The sequence below is a fragment of the Durio zibethinus genome, chromosome 13 (genome assembly GCF_047325235.1).
Source record: "Durio zibethinus cultivar Kanyao isolate XHJ-2024 chromosome 13, ASM4732523v1, whole genome shotgun sequence".
Lineage (NCBI taxonomy): Eukaryota > Viridiplantae > Streptophyta > Magnoliopsida > Malvales > Malvaceae > Durio > Durio zibethinus.
The window spans coordinates 25,792,362-25,803,548 of NC_143174.1; the positions used below are offsets into that span (position 1 = coordinate 25,792,362).

General features: G+C 35.3%; 1 protein-coding gene and 1 pseudogene across 1 annotated transcript; both read right to left on the bottom strand.

Moving 5' to 3' along the window:
• Positions 1–110: 110 nt before the first annotated feature.
• LOC111303434 (Transducin/WD40 repeat-like superfamily protein) lies at positions 111–8,957 on the bottom strand. The gene is made up of 16 exons (XM_022899694.2): positions 8,745–8,957; positions 8,478–8,663; positions 7,789–7,968; positions 6,869–7,277; positions 6,308–6,426; positions 6,124–6,201; positions 5,554–5,694; positions 5,310–5,354; positions 5,052–5,218; positions 4,690–4,768; positions 4,518–4,603; positions 3,982–4,111; positions 3,197–3,329; positions 2,214–2,365; positions 1,118–1,316; positions 111–740 (listed from the first exon to the last, which is right to left on the bottom strand). The coding sequence occupies exons 1-16, from the start codon at positions 8,862–8,864 to the stop codon at positions 535–537; spliced, it is 2,430 nt and encodes an 809-aa protein (XP_022755429.2). The 5' UTR covers positions 8,865–8,957; the 3' UTR covers positions 111–534.
• Positions 8,958–9,552: 595 nt separating this feature from the next.
• Positions 9,553–10,967, bottom strand: LOC111304274 (rust resistance kinase Lr10 pseudogene; annotated as a pseudogene).
• Between the last annotated feature and the right edge of the window lie 220 nt (positions 10,968–11,187).

Genomic DNA, 11,187 nt, shown 5'->3' on the forward strand with positions numbered 1-11,187 from the left:
GATCGTCCAGCCATAATTATTTATTTATTTATTTATTTATGTAAACCAGAAAGCATGCATGTAAATTACTCTAGTTCTAGTAACATATTAGTCAACTAAACCAATTTAGATGGGATTGAAAGGAATTTTGACTTGCATTTTAGGCAGTGAAGCCGTGGAGAATTTACTAGAAACCTAATGGACACCTTTTATGAAACTCAAGAGGCTCTCGCTGAAGGTCCAGCCCAGTTTTTTGGGTCAAAATTATGACTTTAGTTTCCCAAATATGACAAAAAATGAACACATATCCCTCCCTCCCTATTCAAGATACAAAATTTCAAAGCTGCCTGGCAATGAGGTATCACTCTGTCCTTATAGCTTGTTGGTACTGACCTCAAGCCTCCCCCACTGAACTCATTTGGAATATATCATACTTAATCAACCAGACGGCTTCCTCCATTGTTGATGTTTCAAAAGAACACTCACATCACATCTATCATCAGTCAAATAGACAGGAATAAGAAACACCTGTATGTATCTCAACACCCTCTAGAGTTACTCCGTCCTCTTTTCCAATAAGGATTCAAGGAAAGTCCGACACAATTTGGTAAGGGGTGGAAGATTGTGAGATGATCCGGCGAATATTGTTTCCCAAGGTCTCTCATATGGAAACGATGGAACCCAAGGAGTCCAGTTTCTCTTCATGTCAAACTCTGGTAGCTCTCCATAGATGGATGCATACCCAAATTGCCCTGCTTGCCCTGTAATAGCAGAGATAAAGAGCAGGATAAAACAAGAAAGTAGAAATAGTCCCGAGATAACATAGTTTCTGCAATAACTTATCATCATTAACTGAATTTCTTGTGTGTATGTGTTGGGTAGGTCACATGTTCCAATTATCATATCATAATAATAAGAGTCTTACTAGATGAGAATCTAACTGGACATGATCATACAAAACTTTTCAACCTACATGTGATATCCTTTTTAGTGTTTATAATTCACAATTTCAGATAAACAGGGACTGCAAATCTAGCATTTCAAGCGATAAATAAAATAGGATAACTAGTGATGATAGTGCACTAGTGACTATCATGTACTTGATTTGGAGGTTATGATTCCTTTAAGGAAACCTCACCTGTGGGTTCAAGGGCAGCAAGACCTTCTTTATGGCTCACGCTAACCTCATGGGCATCTTTGCTGTATGGATCAAAGAGTACATATTCATGATCACCATTCATATACACAAGCAGCACCTCAGATGTTTTACCATCTATACTGATCTCTTCAGCAGAAGATGGATTTACTTGAAGAAGACCAAGAGCCCCACCCTTGGCCTGCAATAACCAAATAAAGGATCACATTACAACATCATTCTTCCCCTGTTATCCTACTCTATGAAATACAATGATTACCAAGTATGCTAATATAGGAGAAGAATATGCTACCACCAAAGCGATAGTTAACCATGGTATGGCATGTAATGCAACAAGTTTTCAGCTTACGCGCACACACACGTGTCATCATCATCAAAAGATTTCTGGTGTATGCCCTTACAATTACTTAAAGAGTCATTTGTTAGGAGAGAAAATGGCTGAAAAATATAACTTTAGTGTTATCTCTCTCTCTATTTGTTCAAAAATTACGATGATTTCCGGTCTCTTGCTCCCATGTTTATGTTATCACCCTTGTATAAATAGACATGATGAAATTCAGAATGCTAAACGTTGTACTGGCAGAAGAAATTTCCATTATCATAGGGAACCAGTACTAAATGCTTGTTGCCAGCCTAGAAACAACTTTTGCAAAGGTTGCTCACTCAAAAAACAGAAAATTTCAAGGCAACAACAGTTACTGCCTGGTAATCCAAAATAACAATATTATAACTGTTTCCATTTGATAGTTCATGCAGATTAACTTTTCTTAAAAGTCATATCAATACAGTAAAATACAGAGAAACCAATAACCAATTTTAATTTTTATCTTCAATAAATAATGCTTTAGCAATATAATCTTCTCTAGAGTTAAACAAAAGAAAATTTCAAATAAATTTTAGAAGTGCTGAAAAATAATGTCACTAGGCTACTAGATCTGCCTGATTGCTAGTTAGTCTGAAAACAAAATCACAATTCTTAATAAATTTGACTTTTGGGCATGTATATTTATCTATCTTCATCACAAGCTCAGGTTTTCAATTCATTCCAATGATGGTTAAAAATGGAATGAGATCATACCTTCCTCACGGACCAAATTGCAGTAGGAACAGGATCTATTGCATTAAATAATAAGATAACACCATCCCTTCCTTCAAAAGTTGTTTCATTAGATGGTTCAGGAAGAAGGGCCAGGGCAGCAAAAGAAGATAAATCAACTGCTGAAGCTACAGCTGCACAAAATAAAATTAACAACATAAAAATCTAACTTTGCCAGAAACAGCAACTTAAGTAAAAACTCATTTTGACCTGACACAAATGTCATATGCATGAGTGCAGTAGCACAGGGCACAAAATAAGGGAAGTAGATTCCAACATTACAAATCAATAGTTTCAACTACTAAACGCATCCACTATATTTTACAAATTGGGGTGCCACAAAGCCAAAGCAGTTTCAAAATTTGACATCATTGGAGAAAGGACTCATCGAATATGATAAATCACATATGAAAAGAGGAGTGCAATCACATTCTAAATTTGTTTGCATACTTTACATAACTTGTCTTTTCCACTAATAGTGAGTTAATGTTCTAGCTACTTTAAATTTAAGGCTACTAGCAGAGGGTTTTATTGAATCACTGAAAATTGGAAGTGCAGATATTTGTAGTCTTGCAGATGATTTTAACATTCATTATTCAGGCTTCTCTAAGGTAATCAGCAATGTTGACCAGTGTTTCACAATTATACAACTCAACATGCAAAATTAGAAAAAATTACAATTAGCACAAGTAACATTAGTTCAGCAATCATCTTAGATCTGACAATGATCTACCTCGAGCTTTCCCCAAAAAAAGGCATACAACTTAAAGCAGGAGAATCGCAAAATTTATTGCTTCAAGAATTGTATTTAGATACTAATTCTTTTTTTTTTTCTTTTTTTTTGTGGCTAAAAATGCTAATACTAATTATATTCAGAAAAAATGAACCTGGGACCTCTCCAGGGCTCAGAAGATCTCAATAATATTAGTAATTATATTATTAGCTGAAAAGGAAAAGAGTTTCACCTTCTACACAAAGCTTATATGACCACGATAGAGATAACTTTGACATACTCCAAAGAGACAGTTGTGGTTTTGAACCACGTGATGCAGCTACAAGGTTATCTGACTTCCCAATGAATGATAGGGTCACAACTGGCTGTGGGAAAAGAAACGTAGAAACAATTAACCTTGGACTAAGGATTTAAACATTCAAGGTACAAGAATGCAGTAGCAAAGACAGAAACTCATATACCGTCAAATAGTAGAACTCATTTTTTTGAAGATAGTGATAAAGGAACTCTTTTTGCACACAAAAACTAGAAAAAAAAAGGAGATGGCTCATTTTCCAATAAAGAATAAATTATCAGCATAACTAAATCAAATCTTGAGAATTTCCAACAGAATAGGAAATTAAATTCCCAAATTGGTTCCTTTAGTTTGCCTTTCTTGTTGGCACTTTTAATCCATTATTCCCTTATTTAGTAAATACTCTTACTTGCAAGTCTGTCCATTCAATCCTGGTCAAACTGAGAATGTGGTTATTTTTCATTTTCAGCAGACAGATAATAAAGACAAGAAACAAAAATTCAAAAAAAAAAAAAAAAAGAAAGTGCCATTGAGACAGAGGACCCTTGAGATAACTTAAGTCTATAGTTGTTTGGAAAGACTAAGCACTGTTGAGCAGCTTAGACAGTTAAGGACCATAGTATGATGGCTAGGCCATATCTGTTACCCGGCATTTATCTGCTGGTTATCTTGTTAAATATGGCTTCCACAACATAAATAGGAAACGACAAATGATATAATACCGTGAGAGTTTCCCCAAGTACAGACAAGAGGACATTCTTGTATGGGTTCCATAATGTAATCAGGGTTTCTGCTGCAACAGCAAGAACAGAGCCATCAGCAGAAAATGCAGCAGCAGTCATTGGCTTTTTCCTGCAACAGGGAACAGAATAAGTTAGAAAAAAAGAGATTGATTTATTTTAATCCCCAGTATATCAGATTGATACGTGTTGCAAACTACCATTCTGTCTCTTTCCATGCTGAAGGCCCATCCTGACATGTCAATTTCTAACATTTAAGAATAACTAGTGAACATTGATTCATTAATGTCACACACACAAGGAAAAAGTAGAATATGCCTAAGTGAAATAAAGATGTGATTGCAAGTAAGTATCCTTAGATGCAATGAAAATCCTAGTAAAAACCTATATATGCCCAAGCATAACATTCCTTCTATCATCTATATAAGTTTTTTCAAAATACTAGTTAATATATCTGTCTTGGACATATAATACCAGACTACATTGGGCAGGATTGCATGTAAATTTAGAAGTCATACTTATAAGAACCAACAGCATGGCAAGTCCAGCTAGAATTCCGATGCATCTGATCATTCTGTATACTTTCACTGTTGCATATCCAAACCTGAAATATCAGAACAAACCAAAAGAGAAGGTTAATTTCACTGCAATAGAGCACATAAAACCAAAATCATGCTGATCCAAGATTACCTTGAAGTCACCACCAAAAGATGAACTAACCACCATATGACCAGAAGGATGGAATGTAACAGCAGAAATGCCCGCATCCCTAAAAAAATGTCAATTATCATCATAATATTCATTTCTACTAGCGATACATTAAAAGATAGTACATTCTAATCTAGATGCAATTCAACTGCAACCTTCCCTTTATTAATAAGAACAAAATATATGCGTGTTTGGATAAGGGATTTCATTTGTAGAGAATTCAAAATTCTAAAAACAAACTAGCTTGTTGTGCAAAAGAAATTTCGATTCGATAAAATTTTTGGAATTTGGATGAGGAATTTCATTTTCTACTTTTGGGGGTGGCAGTAAATAAACCAGTTCACCTGTGTGGTTCATAAACAATGGTTGACAAGCTAAACTCTTTGTTTTGAGACCCTGATGCCCAAAACTTGAGGCACACTAGACCACCTATGCCCTCTTCAGCAAGCTTCACTTCAGCAGTGCTCATCAAAGAGCCATCAAGGGAGAGAGCCACTGCAGTCACTACCACCTGTAAAGTTAGTCTATAAGATATTAATTACAGTCAATAACACATCAAATTTATTGGAAAACACATTATCATAAAATATGATTCAATTTACCGTGACATCATCGCCTGTTTGATGGTTTCTCTCACAAACCTGAACCTGAAAGACAGCATATTTAGCAATTTTCAACTTCCAACTTACTGCAAAAAATATGAACTTATGGTATAAAAATCTTTATTCCATAATAGGTGTAGCACACATGCACAAGTAATCCATATACAATTTGATTTGTCCCACTTACATCCATTAGGCTAAATGTCCAATAAGATTTAAGCAAAAGAAATAAAAATATCTTCACCTCAGATATTCCACGATCATCAAATAGGCTGTAAAATTGGATGCAATAATTCTCTGTGCGCACGGCAACCAGCCCAGCCGTTTGATCAAAAGCAATCCCATTACCCAAGCCATTGTACATCTCAGGATAAGAACATGGAGCCTGGAACACACAATATATATAAGTAACTAACTTTTATTAGCAGAAAAAGGAAATACATACCAAGGTCCACAACATTAAAGGCCCTAGAACCAGGCACTGACAACTAATATCCACAAATCCTATGCACTAAGTTAGCAGAGATTTTATGGGTTGCTTATTAGTTCACAACCATAATGTATAAGCAATTTTGCACATTTATGCATTATCATGGGAGTGCATATCCGTGGCATCAATCATCACCAAGCAGTAAATTATTTACACAGGATCCATTAACATCATATGGAAAATTAATATCTGCAAATCATCCAGTTCATCGTATGGTCATTTCAGTCAATCAGATACTTGATAATCACAGCAACTCACGAAGATGATCACATATAAATAGAGAGGAAAAGGTTCCTGAAATTCAGGACTGCTGATCAGAACAACCTTTATCCCCGAAATAGTCTTCAAAATTCCCATTGAAGGCATTTTCAGTAGATGAATTTGATTATCTGCACAAGATATCTAAAGACTCTTAGTTAGTACAATTTACAATAACTACAACTAAATAATACTCTCTTAAAGAACAGAAAGCAAATAATCTAAATGTAAAACAACAAATTCCACTTACAGAAGAAAGGGTAGGATCAGGAGAATCTATAAAATACAGCAGAGGAGATCCAATTCGTGGCAGAAATTTCTTCTTCCCAGTGTCTAGTTGCCAAACCACAAGTACTCCTTCCTTTCCACCTAAATATTTGCAAAAGTCAGTGTTATAAATAGACGACTAACTTCATGTGAGTGCACGAAGAAAAAGCTAGAGAAAAAAAAATGAATGGAAGCTATTCAGATATCAGTCAACTATTGAGGCAACCACCAAAAGCGTTAATAACAAAGTTAACACATTTACCCACATTCTCTATTCCAGATAATATTGTAATTTATCATATGCAAGCACTCAACAAAATGCACAATGCTGCTAATTTAGGGTCCACATAAAACAAAGGGCATATTCAATTGGTGAACCATTAGTCTTTATTTTTTGTAACAAGACAAATATTGTGGAAAATTCAACAAGTCAAAAAGCCAGTACATTTCCTCCTTGTGCCAGCATAATTTCAAGAAATCCAAACACTACAAGAGGAGTACGCAATAGTTCCTGTCCTATACATGTTTATCAATTTTCAGTTACCTGAATATAAATACACGCCATCTGAAGAGAAAGAGAGGACATTGACTTCAGCAGGGTGCCAATGCCATGTAGAACAGGAATCAGCATCATCATTGTCCCTTACCCCAGGGTTGTCTTCTTGAACATCTATCAACTTTTCGTTAGCTACTCCCTTGCCTGCAGCAAAGGTTCTATTACCAAATCCCCTCCAAGTTAAAATTCTCCCAGTCACATCCCCTGCAGCTACAATTCTCTGAGTTGGATGGAATGCAATGGCAGTAATCTTCTTTGTATGATGTAGTGTTATCTTCCTAACTGCTGCATGCTCAGACCCAAGATCCGGAACCTTCCATATATGAAGCTTGAATTTATTTCGGATGCCAAAAAACTTTCCTGACGGACTAACAGTTAAAACCTCTGGCTTTTTTGTCTGTAAAGAAAGAGAAAAACATGGTATTATTCATATGATTTTCATAAAAGGTCAGTTCTGCTGATAATACTTAAACAACTCTACAATGTGCCCTAATCTCAAAAATGTTCCTGAAAATTCGTTTCAAGTAAGCCAAAATCATTTTAATAACAAATATAGGGGGGGAAGCAGCAGAGAGTTCTCACAAAATTTTTATGCCAATCAAAATAAGAATGCAAAACATTCAGAAACATCTCTCAGCTTTCCATTACTCAACCATCTTTAAACACTCCATGTTGAAGAATTTTGAATGTTCAGACAAACATTCCTACCACCATGTCAACAAGGCAGTTGCTTCAATAAAGCTAGAGCTATATACAGCATTTCTAATAGCATTAATTTTATTATGTCAAAATTGGCAGGTCTTCTCTAGGTATATCTCTGGTTCCTTAGTAAGGCAATACATGCTTTACATTTTCGAAAGCTATACATACAAATAGATAAAAATCCATAGAAATCTTTTGGATTATACCTCTCCCAAAATTATTCGACCAACCAAACGAGACTTGCTTAAGTTACACTTTCGGATCTGTCTTCGCAAGACTTTGGGCTTCTCTTGTGTTTCCTTTGTATCTTCAATAGACAGATAGGCAAAAAGTTCCTGATGCTTTTCATTATCCTCAACTGGAACATCAAGGAAAGATGGAATCACCTAACATTCACAATAAAGTAATCAAATACTTACTAATATATATGGTAGTAAAAAGGAAAACCAAATTTAAAGATGAAAGTAGTGAATGGAAACTAGTATGCACTCATTTCAAGAACACAGATTAACATAAAGGCAATGAATAAAAGGAACAGCGAGTATGCACTTATTTCAAACAGGCAGATTAATGGATGAAGTTTTAAGCAAAGTAGATCTGATTTGAGCAACATGATTCTTTTCTTAACAATCATCATCACTAATGTTTAAATTTGAAGTAACAAATATTACCCTTTATTTATTTATTTATCATTTCAAAGTCACTCAGTCTGATAATAATATCTTATAATAATAGAAACAAGGTTACAAAAATATAGCACAACTGCTAGTCATAAATTAATAAATATAAGCTTCAAACATGCAACAACAAAGTTCCCCTTCATAATTACTTCTACTACTTGTTTTTTGTTTTCTGAAAAGTAACATATTGGATTCAAGCAATGTTATATGCTTACCATGGAGAAAATTGGCATTCGAATATCGATAGTCTTGATTAACTCAGGCACTGAAAAATCCCAATAACGAATAGTACCATCAAGCGAGGCGGTCCAACAATAACACAAAACCTTGGCGGCTGGATTCGACGCCGGTACCACTATGACCGAGGTGACGAGAGCCGTGTGACCCTCAAGTGACGTTATCTAAGCCCAACAAATTTCAGAAGATGAAAAGAAGAAGAATGAAGTGAAGACTGAAGAAGAAACAAAAGGAAAAGAAAAAACCTGCAAGCCAGTGGCGGAGCTGAAGATGGAGACGGTGTTGGCGGCGCAGACGAGGAGTTTCTTGGCGTCGTTAGAGAAGGCTGGAGGTGAAGAGACGAAGCTTCGACCACCTCTCATCATTGTTTCTCTGTGAGGGAGGCTCTCCTGTCAGAGAAAAAAATTTGTTGTTAGTCTTATGTCGTCGGCCGTGTCCCTGCCGCCTCGCAAAGCCCTAGCTAAACCCCATTCAAAAATTTTCTTTTATTTTCTTTTCTTGGGTGTCTGTTTAAATGCTGAGCTGGCACTTTTTCATTTTCGAACAAATGTTATTCGTACTAAAAATGAGTCCACGCTGGACTCAATTTTTTAAATTAATATTTACAAAAGGTTTTATAATTTTTAAAAATTTGTTTGTTTTTATATGTAAATTTAAATATATGTGGACTTTAATTTAAAATACTAAAAAACCCTCTGAATTATTCAACAATTTTTAAATAAATTTTTATATTTTTATTATTCTCAAATAAATTTTTATTAAGTTCTTATTTCAAATAAAGGTTAATTTATATTAATTATTTATTTAGGTATAAATTAAAAATAAAAAATTTATTTGAATATAAATTAAAATTTAGGTGTTTATTGTATATAAATTAAAGAATAAAAATTTATTTAAATGTAATAAAAATATAAACTTTACTTAAATAAAGTGATAAAGATAATTTCTTTTTGTTACTTTAGCCTTAGTTTTAATATCCATAAATTGTGAGAGGTGATAGGATAATCATTTTATGAAATTCAGAAGCTGTATTTGGGCCAAATATGATATGGTTTGCAAATGACCCACCCATAATGGTCATTTGGTTTCTTTGTCATTAGACTGAAGGATTTGACAGAATCACAGAAAGATATATCTATTTCTGACAGATAAAACTGAAGGATTTGACAGAATCAGAGAAAGATATATCCAGTTTAACTAGGTGGATGCCATTTCAATTCCATATTTTCTCATTATAGGAGTTGCACTTGCACGTACTAAAGTAGAACTAGTTGCTACTAAAGAGGATTCTGAATCAAAAGGGATATCAGTCCAGTCTGTGTGGGTAGGAATGTTATTGTTAGGGACAGGAGGCTCACTCCAAAAATGGGCAAAAGGATTTGAAGGGGCAGGAATCTCCAATGCTCCTTCCAACATTTTCACCACAATGCTCATCAAAGGCCTCGACTCCGGCTTATATTGCACGCACCACAAAGCTGTTTTGATCATTCTCTCTGCCATATCTCTATTCTTGTCCTGAATTCCGCAGACTATCATTAACTCAACAAGACTTCTTCCATTCTCAATCTTTTTCCACACCCATCTTGGAAACCATTCTTGGCTTTCAGGAAGATTTCTATCATGGTTCCTTCTCTTTCCTATGATTTCAAACAGTAGCATCCCAAAGCTGTAAACATCACATTTATGGGTTATAGGATAGGGCATCCAAAGTTCTGGTGCTGCATATCCTGGAGTACCCCTTCCTCCTGTCATAGTTACATGAGTATTTTCCCTGTTGCAGAGCTTGGCCAAACCAAAATCAGCTACTTTAGGGAAGAATTTGGCATCCAAGAGAATATTTCCTGGTTTTATGTCATAGTGGATAATTCGTTGTTGGCATTCTTCGTGTAAGTAAGCAGTCGCTTTTGCTGTGCCTACTGCAATCTCCCGAAGCTGCTCAAATCCCAATTTCTTGTCTTCACTATATAGAAACTTGTCAAGCGAACCGTTTTCCATGTACTCATAAACAAGAGCTCTCAGGTCCATCTCGAAGCAGAAACCATAAAGTCGAACCAGATTAAAATGGTGAACTCTTCCAATTGTACTCACTTCTGCCATAAACTGTTCCTCGATTCTTTTGTCAGAAGTTCCATGCAAAGCTTTCACAGCCACCATGGTTCCATTACTAAAAATTCCTTTATAAACAGCTCCAAAGCCACCTGAACCTAGTAAGTTGGTGAAATTATCAGTTGCAATCCTGAGCTGCTGAGATGTAAATCTGATAGGTTTCTCTCTTTCCATGTCATTCAGGAATTTATCCATGGTTAGTGTCAGAAAATGAGAGTCCGGGCAAACATCACTGCTTTGTGTTCGAGCTCTTTTACTGCATACGCATACCAAGATAAATGCCTTTATACCAATGAACACCGCAAAGTGTAAGAAATCAGTTACTCTCCATAATTTATCACTTCTAACTTTTATTTTACATGAACCCAAAAATCAATAACAAAACCAAAGCAAATACATCCAAGGAAATCTCACCTACAGCTGTAATGATAACTACAGTTATATCAATGCTTACAACACCTGTCCCTGGACTTGACATTAATCAAGAGATGAAAGTACAGCAAAAGTATATTTGACAGACACAATGTTAGATGTTATGTAGAATAGAGCTGTTGGTTAACAATTTGGGAAACAGATTATTTG

Coding starts and splice junctions, on each gene's coding strand:
- LOC111303434 (XM_022899694.2), bottom strand. CDS start 8,864: ATGATGAGAGGTGGTCGAAGCTTCGTCTCTTCACCTCCAGCCTTCTCT. Junction 5,219..5,309: donor AAACAGGCGATGATGTCACG/GTAAATTGAATC, acceptor CTAACTTTACAG/GTGGTAGTGACTGCAGTGGC. Junction 1,317..2,213: donor CAATTTGGTCCGTGAGGAAG/GTATGATCTCAT, acceptor TGGTTATTGCAG/GCCAAGGGTGGGGCTCTTGG.